The sequence below is a fragment of the Eublepharis macularius genome, chromosome 14, assembly GCF_028583425.1.
Source record: "Eublepharis macularius isolate TG4126 chromosome 14, MPM_Emac_v1.0, whole genome shotgun sequence".
NCBI lineage: Eukaryota > Metazoa > Chordata > Lepidosauria > Squamata > Eublepharidae > Eublepharis > Eublepharis macularius.
In genome coordinates this window covers 41512850-41525405 of record NC_072803.1, presented here as the reverse complement: position 1 = coordinate 41525405, position 12556 = coordinate 41512850, and the positions used below count along the sequence as shown (strand labels likewise).

At 45.7% G+C, this 12556-nt stretch overlaps 1 protein-coding gene across 3 annotated transcripts in view; it reads right to left on the bottom strand.

Moving 5' to 3' along the window:
- Positions 1–12556, bottom strand: part of STRBP (spermatid perinuclear RNA binding protein) — a 95914-nt gene that overhangs the window by 50136 nt on the left and 33222 nt on the right. For all 3 annotated transcript variants that reach the window (XM_054997818.1, XM_054997819.1, XM_054997820.1), the window contains exons 4-6: positions 10685–10869; positions 9185–9402; positions 2824–2989 (exon numbers count right to left, since the gene is read on the bottom strand). In XM_054997818.1, the coding sequence (XP_054853793.1) occupies positions 2824–2989; positions 9185–9402; positions 10685–10687 (387 nt within the window). In that variant the 5' untranslated portion in view covers positions 10688–10869. The remainder of the gene's footprint in view (positions 1–2823; positions 2990–9184; positions 9403–10684; positions 10870–12556) is intronic.

The following is a 12556-nucleotide window of genomic DNA, read 5'->3' as shown; positions in this document are numbered from 1 at the left end:
CGAAGTTAGCTCTCTTGAACGATTGTTTGTTGGCACTCCAGGAGGACCGTTTGGAATCTGGACGTGGTCTCGCCAAGGAATGGTGTGTACGAAAGGACTGGTTATTGAAGGGTCGTTTGTCATACCGTCTCACCGACTTGGGTAAGGCTTTTTTCTTGTCTTTGGTCTCGATGAGAACCTTTTCCAGGGCATCTCCAAACAGTTTATCCCCCTGGAAGGGGTACGCCATCAGGATAAATTTGGATCTGATGTCAGCTGGCCATGCGCGCAACCAGAGAAGCCTTCTAGCCACTGCCGCAGAGGCAATGGCTCTGGACGAGAAGGTGAGAGCATCCAGAGTAGTATCTGCCGTGAAGGTGGTTGCTTTTAAGACTCTACTAGCCCCTTCTAACAGACGCTTTTGATTTTCAGGTAGCAGCTGGATTAACTTGCGCAGCCAGACTACTGCCGCCCGGGACACGATGGACGCGGTGGAAGATGCTCTAATCGCCATGGCTGCTGCTTCATGCGCTCTCTTGAGTGCCGCTTCCGCCTTCCTATCCAGATTGTCTCTGACTGAGCCTTGGCCATCTTCCGACAACAGCCCAGGTGACTGAAGCGCCGCCACCGGGGCATCAATTCGAGGAACCTGTAAAAGCTCAGATGCATAAGAAGGTAATGCATACAGTTTTTTAAGGGCGCTTGAGCATTGTTTGCTAGAGGCAGGGGAGACCCATTCTGCTTTTAATTGTCTTTCAAAATATTCCGGAAAAGGGAAGACCTTCTCCTGGGTGTCACCCCTTGGGAAAAATTCTTTACACCCTCTGGGTCTTGAAGAATCCCTACTGGTACCACTAGATGCCTCTTCCCCTCCTCGTTTCTCCTGAAGCTCTAGGGCAGCCAGAGCCTTACTCAGAAGGTATGGATAGTCCTCTGATTTAAACAGCCTGTTTGACTGGTCAGGCATAATGACTTCTTCCTCCTCCTCTTCTTCTGAAAGGAACTCCCTTTCTTCACCCTCCTCGCTATCAGAGTAGGCTCCCCCCCCTACAACAATATCCCCATCTCTGGCCGGGATTGGGTGTGCTTTTTGGGCTGCCTTGGTAGGCCACTGGCAGGATGTACGCCGCACTTTACTGGGGGGGGAAGGAGGCAGGGAGGAAGACTGGCTTGTTGCCTCGGGAGGGGGTTGGCACCAATGAAAAATCTCTTCCCGCATGGTCTGTAGAAAGGACATGAACTCGCCTCTCAGGAGGGAACCGAGGTCGCCCTGTACATTACCCGTCCCATGGGCTCCGGTGCCGATCGACTGCAGAGGCCACGTCACTGTAGAAGGGCCTGCAGGGCACTCTCCCGGCTGGAGGTTGGCGACCGCGGCACTGGGAGCCGCGCGGGAATCGGCGCGGGCGCCATCTTGGTTTCCCGCCAAAACCGCGGCTGCATCTAACGGGCTGCTGGTGGCCTGCTCGACTGGCCCTGATGCCTGGGAGTCCTTCTGCTTGCGTCGCGATTTTTTTGAAGAAGTACGCGGCTTTGCAGCCGGAAAGGTGCCGGGATGCCGTTCAAGCCTGGGCGGCAAGACGGTACCGGGTACAGCAGCCGATTCTGCCGCCGATGCGGCCGTTGGTGAGCTTCCCTCCTCACCCTCCATAAAGCTATCTTCGGAGTCCCTGGACTCCATCGTCTTGATAGACTTGGGCCCAGAGAAAAAAAGAGTTGAGGAGGGGGGGGAGGAGTAGAGATAAGAAAGGTAGAGTAGAGAAGAATAAGAGAGGAAGAGGGAAGGAAAAAACTAGAGCTAGAACAAAGAAGACAAAAAAGACAGGACTGTGGGCTGACAGAGAAAACTGTAGCCACAACTGCTCTCCCTGGAGGCAGGAAAGAACTGGAACAAGGGGGCGTTCCTAGGCTCCAAGAGGAAGAGGAAGAGCTATTTTTTTGACTTCCTGCCTCCCTGATTGGGCAAAAGGAAACAACCCAAGATGTCCTCCGCCTCAGAGGGAGAACTCCCAGTTACTTCTGCTTACCACAATCACATATTTAGCCATGTATTTTTCAGCATCTGGTGTTATTCAACAAACTCATAAAAAGTTGAGTTTAAAGAAAGATGTGGGTGCAATTAACTCACTGTTTCATTCCTGCTGTCCACTAGCACCTCCCCAATTCTTAAATGGAATGGAACCTCACTGGACAGAAGCACTCTACCTTTGTTAAATATTGGGGGCAAACAAAAAGGAGAAGGCCATCACCTTTCAGAGCCTACCTCCACTTTCCCAGAGGCATCTGACTGGCCACTGTTGGAAACAGAATGCTGGACAAGGTGGATGTTTGTCCTGACTCAACAAGGCCTTTTTAGTCTAAGCACCAAACCCTTAGGGCAAATTTAGAGTAGGGAGGGGAACCACACTCACAAATTGCATACTGGGTGCTCACAAACATGCAACAATTTGCTGGGAACCTGCAGAATCTGACTCTCTCTTGTTGCAGAACATTGGCTTTTTGAATTGCAGCAATTCATCATCCGTAGCTCAACACAGCAAGGGCACATTGCACAGAAAAAAGATTCCAACCGTTGCTCAGAGCAACGTGCAGAAAAAACAAAGCCAGAAAGTAAGAACTTTGTACCACTTGTGCTCACCTTCTCTGGGGACCAGCCTAGATCTTTTCTTCTTTTAAAATATACCATTTGTTCTCTGTACCTTTAAAAGGTCTCTATTTTTTCCCCTGGAGGATAATTCAGATAAGGTTTCCCTTTTCTGCTCATGACAGCAAGTACTGAAAATACAGAACACTCTTGCAGAGCCATTCATCACAACTGCAGGACTGCCCTAATTTTTTGCTCACCTGGATTTGGATGGGGAGATTGTCTTTAACAAGAGATAATAAGGTCTCCGTGGGCTTCTCTTGGCACATAAGAACCAATTCTAAATCCATGTCATCTTTTATCAGCAGCCCTTTAGCCACCAAGCCAATCCGCATCACCCCACACAAGACCCGGCTACCTTGCTCCCTGGAAACAGAAAAAAATGTTTTTAGAATAACTGCCCCGAAGTTTTGCACGTCCTGAGAAAAAGAATCAGCAATAATTATGCTTCAAGATCTTCACACCAGGCAAGAATTTATACACATTAATTTCTAGGCTCTGGAATGAACGGTGAGAGGTGATTGATTACCCATATGCATAGAGTGCAAAACGCAATACAATCATCTCACATTCACCCTCCTGACAATTCAGAGTATCCATCAAAGCACTGGTTTAATAAGTTTAAGCAGGATGAGGTGGAATAGAGTGGATTTTAACACTGATTTGTTCTAATGTTCTAGTTTATATATTGTCGAAGGCTTTCACGGCCGGAGAACAATGGTTGTTGGTTTATACAGCCCGGAAAATCCACAACAACCATCGTTCTATTTTATGTTCTTATTTTGTTTCAACTTTATTGCCACCTCCTCTGTTCCTTCAAAATGTGGCGAAGGAGAAAACTGAGAGGGAGCATCCAACAAGGATCATTTTCTCACAGCCCTGTGAGAAGTTGCACCAATGGAATCAGCTGCCTTTTAATGCACTGAAAGAAGATAATAGTCTATTTTTCCCAAGCAAGATTGCAACAATTCCCTCCTGGTACAATCCCCATTGCTATCTGATGAAGGAGACACTCACACTCACTCCAGCATGGTTGCATTTCTCACCTCCCAGAGACTCTGGCAACTCTAGCATGGCAGGCAGATGATAAATATAGCACAAAGTGTGGCTACTAAGATTGCTTTCTACTACTATCAGATATCATTTAGAATAATAAGGTTTCTTTTTCATCACAATATTCTGAATTGTTTTGCTATTTTTTTTTACCCATGTACATTTTTTCCACGTCCCTGACCAAACAAGCTAAACAATATTTTAAAAAATTATTTTAATTATTTAAAATCTCAGAGGCATTCCTCTAACTTTGTACAACTGTGGGTTTTATGACAATGATGCTAGCCTGACAAGTGTTCTTTTAACATGAAGCAATGGGAGCACAACTGATCTTCTTTGAAGGAAGCCTCTGGCTAGTTTTGCTGACTTCAGTATTGAGTAGGCAGGGCAAATCATTTGCTATCTTTTATATGGATTCCACAAAGCATTGTGCTGCAGATGGTTTAAAACTACCAGAATCACACAACCATCATGGCTGAAACTTGCTCAATCAAAAAAAGTTTCTCTCTTTTAAAAGCCCTGAGGAAAATAGTACTACAGATAGTCTTATGGCTAGGAACGGAAGAATACTTCCAAACATGGGTTGTTGTTTTTCCCCCCAGCTCTGCTACTGTAGCCAGGACTCTGTTCATTTCAAGACTGTTTTGCAGAAACACAAAGTTAGCTATTCAGCAGGCTTCTAACACTTAAGACTGCAATGCTCATTTATTTAGGACTTTTTTTATACCACCTTGTTACTACGGCTCTCAAGACAGTTCCCACAAACAGTACTATAACAATCAGTAAAAACCAAATATTAATAGCAGTTATTAAAATGCTGATGATTCTAACGAGTAGTCATAACAATCGTTAAGTGAATAAAAATACTATCACAATAGTCACCATTAAAAACAGCAGCAGTTAAAGTTATGAGAGTGAGAATTAACAGTGCAATAGAACACTAGTTATCATCAAATGCTTGGGAAATTAAATAAGTCTTCGCTTGGTTACCATATCTCAAAAGAGATGGGTAAGAGGGTAGCTCGTAAGAAACCAGTGCAGATGGTCATAACATACCTGCAAGAGAAAGGAGTGATACTTAGAGAGGTCTGAGCAAGAGATGATGGGAGGGACATGAGCAGGAACTCTGCAAGCAGCATCTGGAGGATCAAGTTGCTCAATTCTTATCCTTAAGGTCAAGATGTAGGGTAAGCAGCTGGGTTCTATAAGATTCCATCTATTTATTCAGATATCTATAGCCTGCCTTTCTCCCCAATGGGGATCCAAAGTAGCTTATATTATTCTCCTCTACTCCATTTTACTGTCAAAACTACCTTGTGAGGTAGGCTAGTCTGAGAGTGTGTGTCTGGCCCAAAGTCACTCTAAGAACTTCCATGGCTGAGTGAGGATGCTAACCTGGGTCTTCCCAGATCCTAGTCCAGCACCCCACCCACGACATCACATTGGCTCTCAACATCATGGGAGAAACACCCACAATCAAAATAATCTTATATCTATTTGGCCCAATCCATAAAGCAATGGCAGGAAGCAAACTGCTGCACACCCAATCCCTGGAAGGACTGGGGTCACAAAAGCTTGAGGAAGTGTAGAAAAGGGGTTAGAGGGGGTGCAGAGAGCAAGAGCACACGTGCTCAGAGGGACTCCCCAAACTGATCTCTACCCTTCAAAATGTGGGCCAGATGAAGAAGCAGCTGCCAGTTCCCACAAGATGTGTGCATGCACCCGCACACACAGCCAGCAGGCAGGATCTGTCATCTCACTGGCTTTTGCAACCAGACAAGAATGTCCTGCCTTTGATGCTGAAAGACTTCTTCCAATCACACTACATTTTCTGTTCTGCAGAAGCCAGGACATGAATGTTCTCTGTCCTTTCATGGGTGGTATGCACAGCTCACCAAAAGAAAACCTCTACCCACAGAGTGAGCTTTTAATTGGAAAGCCCTATAGAAAAAGATGAGCCTTTTTCGGGGGGGGGGAGGGAGGAAGAATTCAGGAAGGAAGAAAGACATCATACAGCGACACAGTCCTGATGGGCAACACCTGGCCTCCAGGCAAGCTATTCTGCAGTCAACCAGCTCTTTGTGTGAACATCTGGACTCAGGCGCCTGCACAAAAAAATTGTCCTAAATATAGAATGAGCTCATGAAAAATCCGGTGCAGAAAACGAGTAAGAAAAGAGACACCAGGCTGCTGGAATATCTCAACAGCACTCTGCATAAGCCAAGGGTTTGCACCAGAAGTGTTTGCAAAAAAAAAGAAAGAAAGAAATGAAATGAAAAGGCAATCAGGGCCTCATTTATTCCACAAAGGGAGAGAAGAAAAGCAACATGCCAGCAGAGCTTGACAAATGGCTCATGTGTCACGGGGGGGGGGGGGGAGGAGACCGAAATATGACCAGCTAGCATTCAACAAACATCATCAAGCTAACTGGGCTCTTTACCTGCCTCTTGTTGCTATTACCAATGCAGTCAACGGCTACATCTGTTCAAAACAATTTGCTGCCTAATTTCATGGTAAAATTTGTGTGGCTGTATATTATCCATTTGCAATCCCAAGTCTCCAGTCCCCATGCAAGCTTCACAAAGGAAAGTGCCTGAACGGATACAAGAAATGTTTCTGACCTGACAGAAGAAATGTTGGGGGAGAGGACAGATTGAAAGCAATGTAGGAAAAAATATTTAAAAGGTTTCCAGAAGATGACGCTGGGTAATATGGAGACATTCATTCTGTCCTGAACTGTCAACTTGCTTTCAGCAGCTGGTACAAATGGAGGGCATGCACATATTTGGATAGAAGCAACCTGCCTTGGGTGTTTTATCCACAAATAGCCACTATGCAAATTTATTCTCACCACCTTAGTACTCAGTGACAGATAGAAATTAAGTGCTGGGTAAGAAGAGTTGGCAGATTTGAGTCCACCTACAAGCCCACAACCCTTTTCTTCCCACCCCAGATATGTGAGCAGTGATAGTAATTACTTAGTCCTGAAGCAAATGCATTCTGCACATGCCCAAGCAATCCTTTCTGCCCAGGTCTAACAAATGCAAACTGAGTCACTGTGGATAGTGAATCACAGAGAAAAACAAATTGAAGAATAAACTGAGAACTGAGGTCAGTTTTCAATACATAGTTTGGACTCGTTGCTTGCAAATGGGGCAGCATTTCTTAAGCTATGTGCCAAGAGGTACCAGTGTGCAAGAGGGGCCAAAAGATTATGCTACCCTGGCTTCATGAATCTGCCACTCTTTGCCCTTTGAAGTGGGGCTGCCACACACAGCCCTGATTCTCCCCCTCCATCTGCAAATACGTGACTATAAGGATGGTCCCCTGCTCTGTTATGCAATCTACATTATAGGAATCCCAGAAGCCTCTTCATTTACCTTAAAAAGTCCCAACCCTAAGCCCTGAATGACTAAGCAAGGGGGGCATTAACTGGGCTACAATGCAATTGCAATGGAGATGCCTACCTGGAACACTATCATTAACATTACTATAAAGAAAATATGGGTAGGATCATACCAGCTTTCTTTTATTTATTAATTTGATTTTTAGCCCACCCTCCCCACAAACTGGCTCAGGGTGGGGTACAAAAAAATGCTCAATGAGCATTTAAATACACACACATATACATACATACATGTATATGCACATGCATGAGAGAAGGAGAAATGGTTTAGTTCAATATCCAGCATGTTCAGGAAAAGGCTCTCATGTTATAAGGAAGACCATTCTCTGCCTGAGACCCTGTAGAACCAACGCCAATCAGAGGGGAAAAGAGACTAGGCTAGATTACTTGACAGTCTGACTTGGCAGAAGTTAGTTTCACGTGATCATGCAGGTGCACTCTCAGGCTTATACCACAGCAGTAACTGCAAACAGAAAACACCAAGTACCAACCCAACAGCAAATGTTGCCAATAGCCTGCTTAATGAAATGCAAACACTTTGAGATGGTAAAAGAGGAAATGCATATTAAAATATTAATATGCAAAAACACCACTTTCAATTGTTTAACATGAGCTTCATTAATTACAAGTTGAACAGACAAGAGACAGGAAAGAAAAAGCCAAGACAGGGAAACAGTGTTTCGAGACCACTTAATACAGCTTTTACCAAATCATTTTTTTTCTTTTAAGTACAGATACTTGGCATGCTTTCTAGGGATCCCCTCTAGGGATTTCTAGGGGTGGGAGCGGAGGATCCCCCGCTTTCACCTTCTGCCCCCACCACCACTCACCTGGCCAGAGGGGAAGAAAGGTGTGGGAACAGGCCTCCCAGGTGCGCTCCAGGAGTGGCATGACGATGTCACTCCCAGGAGTGACATCATCGCGTTGCCCCGAGAACGCTCTCGTACTTTGCCACAGGCCAATGCAATGACGCCTGCGCAATGACGTCACTTCCCAGGAGTGATGTTATCACACAGGCGCGGGAGCATGCGCACAAAGCACATGCGAGGGAACAATCATGGGAAGGCTGGAAAGGTAGGCATCAGGTACCCCCGCCTCCCACTGGGAGGCTAGGGGGACCTGGCAATCCTAATGCTTTCCCTGCTCTCTGTGGTGTGTGCATGCACACGCATCACTTATACACTAGTGCTCACACCAACTTGGAAAGCATCAGAAATCCCATGTTTTAAAGTCAGACAAGTAGGGGAGGTCAGTTGCTCCACCTGTTTCCCAAACTGCAAGGATGGGGTTAGAGGATCAGAAACTGATCCCGACAGAGGAAGCAGATGTAGACTCACAGCAACAGGTGTTCAGTGCAATCCGTCATCATGCCAGATGCACAACTGCCTCTCCACCCTACTGGTGAAGCTATTCCTACTGGCTAAACTGGACAAGACTGCCAACACAAATCCACAGCCATTAACTTGGAATGGCTGCAAAGCCACATGCCTTTCTAATGATGGGCTGCAGCATTTACTCCATCCGTCTGCGTGCAGGGAATTCCAGCAGCTGAGCCGCAAATGCCACAGAGCTCTTAACCCAAGTCTCTTTCAGCATTAACACCTTGCCTTATTTAACCCCGCTACACTCCCAACACAGCAACTACAGGAGTCTCGGCACAACAAACCACATGGACAAATACTACCTTCTTTCATAAGCAGGAAACGGATATTCCTGAGCAATGCCCTTCCTGCTACCTACAGCAGAATCTGTAGCTTCAGTGATCCCAAGCACCGAGCCCTCTTTCCTGTCATCAGAAGTACAAAGCTAGGAGAGAAAACTTGGGACCACTGCAAAATTTGTCTTTGTTTTACCAATACTCTGGCTGGGAAGGAATCCTCACGTGCTAGAGGAAACAGTTCCTACAGAGAGGTCTTTCTTTTGAATTCCTGCAGAATTTTTGGAGCATCAATGGAAAGAGGTGCTCAGCACCCCCCCCCCCCAAGTCTTGTTTCACACTGCCAGAAAACAATATCATAAGACCTTGGTAGCATTGTAGCAACTCAATCGGATGCAACTGCCTTTACCAGAACTCTATTTGCTGGACGGTTGAATGCACTCACTTGCCGCTGCTGTCTGCCACTTCCTCTTTACCATCTGTGCTGCCCTCTGCCCTGGAGGACTTGTTCATTTCATCCATCCAATCAGAGACCTGTTTAAGGGCACACTCAACTGTGGAAACCATGTTCTGTACTGCTTCAAGTTCCTCTGGAGATGGATAAATGGTTGAGTGTTTCATCATCACATGCCGGTCATCATTTGCAAAAGAGCGGATAGATCTCTGTAAAGAGAGGCAAGAAAGGATTGAAAGAGGAGGATTATTTACAAGTAGGGGACAGACTTGTAGATAAGGAAATATTACAATGTCATAGTTTGCCAAAGATGTGGGAAGACATCCTAGAATTTATTAGGCAAAAGCACATGCCCCTCTCGAACCTGGTATCTGCAAGGCCTGCTTCCCGCCCCCCCCCAAACCTTAAGTACAAAAGGTTCAGAAGCAAATGAAAGTCCAGATCAGTCAGCCACAATCTGTCTTCTACATTTCATATTTTCTTGCATGGAGAAGAAGGAAATGCTCTAACCTGACGGTGCCCAGCAGAGTTGGAATTCAGCCTCCCACCACCTCCTGGTTCCGCCACCACAGGAGAAAACAGGATGGGCAGCGGGGGAGCAGGATGGTGCCAAAGCTGTGAAAACCCCATGCTGTCACCATGTGGTGTGCAGAACCCCAGGCTGTCTTTATCTAGAATTTGATAGCAATATTAACACCTCTCAAAACCCCGACAAAAGATTCCCTCTTACATCTGACACAACACCCACATATGTATTTTTTTCATGCTGCCTCTGAGCAACAACATTTGGAGGACCCAGGAAACCAATGGGCTCTGGTTGCTCTCCCATCAGCTGGCAGGCAGGAATTCATTAATTGCGTGAGTATAACCATGCATTTTCTCCACTCCTGATACATTTTTTTTGTCCAACATATAGATTTCAGAGAAACTGCAGAGTACTGCAATAGCTCAGGTCCAGGAAGGTGCAGCAGCTCTGCAACAGAAACAGGAGAAGGGAAAAGGTCGTCCCTGGAGTGTTTTAACAGCATGAACAAATACACTGAATCAATGCGCTTGGAAGATGAGCACAACAGCTCACCCCAACAATAAGAAAGGTACAGCAGCGACTTCACCTTGTGGGAAACAGAGGAGCATCAGCGTTTTTGGTTATGCAACCTAGTGGAGTTCAAGGTCACCTGAGCCATTCTTGCAACAGCTTGCTAATGCCACTTTTATTCAGAAAGGTTATTTATGAGCATCCCCTGTGTTTGCATTTAATAATTCATGTGCTGCAGACTCCTGCTCAGTGGTTTTGACGGAGGCTCCGGCAATAAATCAAAAAACCCCGTTTTGCTCTGCTTATAAACTGTGCCAGGCTGCCCTTTAATTCTGCAACAGTTCACTTCCTCTCCCACATCCACACCTTTTATTTGCTATCAGCAAAAAGGGAGAGAGCATGTTCCATGGCTTGGCTCGTGCATGCTTATTCTGAGACCAGCAGCAAGAACCTACCATGGCTGGGCACAGTATGTTTCAGCTCTGGTGCCTTTCCCCTTTCTCCTTCTCCCTCCTCCTGGGTGTCTTTGCTAGGCACTGTTTCGTCTGACAGAACCTCCTCATAAGCCTCTCAGTCTCTTGACGGCTCAGGAGGTCACACAGGTGCGAAGCTCTGACAATTGGATTCTGCAACACACCTCCTGCAAAAGAGAGACAAAAGAAGGACAGCCATACTCAGATAAACATGAAAACTACACTTTTCCAGATTGCTTTCTTGAAGGTAGAGCATGGGAAGGTAGCCTCAGAGTCTTGGTGACAAGCAGATGTCTCCGCAGAAGGTGGTTAACAACAGGCAACTCCAAGAACCAGAACTGGCCATACAAAAGGATTCCTCATATTCTACTCCCTCCCGATAGCAACTGAAGTCAAGAGAGTTCAGTTCTGGCAGTGATCCCCAACATGGTGTCTGTGGGTGCCATGGGGCTCATCAATGTGTTTCTTGGTGTCTGCTTGCTCTTCTTCCAAAGCATCTCTTCATAAAAATACTGGAGCAGGAGGTGCTTCAGAAGAACCCAGAAGGCATCACCTTTGAGTCTGCAAAGAGTACCCATTCAGAAACAGCTACACAATGACAGAAAGATGCATGGGCTGGAACCGCACAAAATTTTGAGATGGGACACAGCCCCCCCCTCCCATGACAGCCATTTTGTGAGTGCTGCTACGCACCCCGTAGCAGCCATTTCATTGTGGTGCCCACTGCCTGCTCTCAAAATTTCAAATGTGCCCTCAAGTTCAACAACGCTGGTGACCTCTAAGTTACAGCAACGCAACTTGTTGGTAGAGCTTAGCATCTTACCCCATTACTACCTTCAATCCCATTCTCAAGCAACCCTACCTAACCAGCCCACTACAGTCTGTTAGTACAATCAGTAATAATATATAAAGCACTCAAAATGTGCAACCTCTGTTGTGTTTCATCCAACAACAAAACCTATGGACGCTGTTATTCCCATTTACTGATGAGAGAACTGAGGAGCTGACATCTGCTGCAACACATAGCATCTTGAGAATCTCAGTTTCCATTTTAAAAAAAATCCAAAAAATCAAAGGTTATCAATGTCATGATCATAGAGAAAAAGCCTGGAAGTATGTGGCAGAGTCTAGAAGCTCAGCGACCTGAAAGCAGTGTGTGTGAACAAGACCCAAGAAGTGACATACTCCAGTGCTCCTTCTACCTCAGCTATTTCTCCCTTCCTTCACACTCCTACAGTCTCATACAACCTCCATGTGCTTCCCTCCCCCTTACCAATGCTCCCAACAACATTTCCTAAATGATTTGTATTATTTTAATTGTGGATGAAGAGTTCTATTAGCCAATTCAGTGTGTGCAAACTCAAATGTGCAAAAGTAATCCCTGCCTGAGGATTTACATTTCCTGAGGACAATAGCTAGATTTGCCAACTGGGGCTTTCAGGACAAGCATTAGAATGAAATGGTGACAGATAGGCAGAAAGGGACAGGCATGCTTCACTCCACACTAAGCTCCATTGGGCTTCCAAGCACAGGAGACAGTCTGCTCAAGAAGCAACAGCTTAATTCCCTTTGGCATTGTAAAATGGTTGACAGTGGCCTCTTTATTCTGTGCACGAAGCATTCCCCCTCTCAACAGAGAACTCCTTGCAGGCAATAGGGACTTATGGGTTATCACTTGCATCTAAAAGTTCAGCGACATGCCAGGGAATCCACCACCATACAATGATACCATCACTTTCAGAGGACAAGGAACCCCTTAAAGACAGCTCTGCATCGTTACTGCAAGCAGATCAATTTTTTTAAAAAAGATTGTAAAAAATCAAATTTCTCTGTATTTTTAGTTTCAGCTATCTT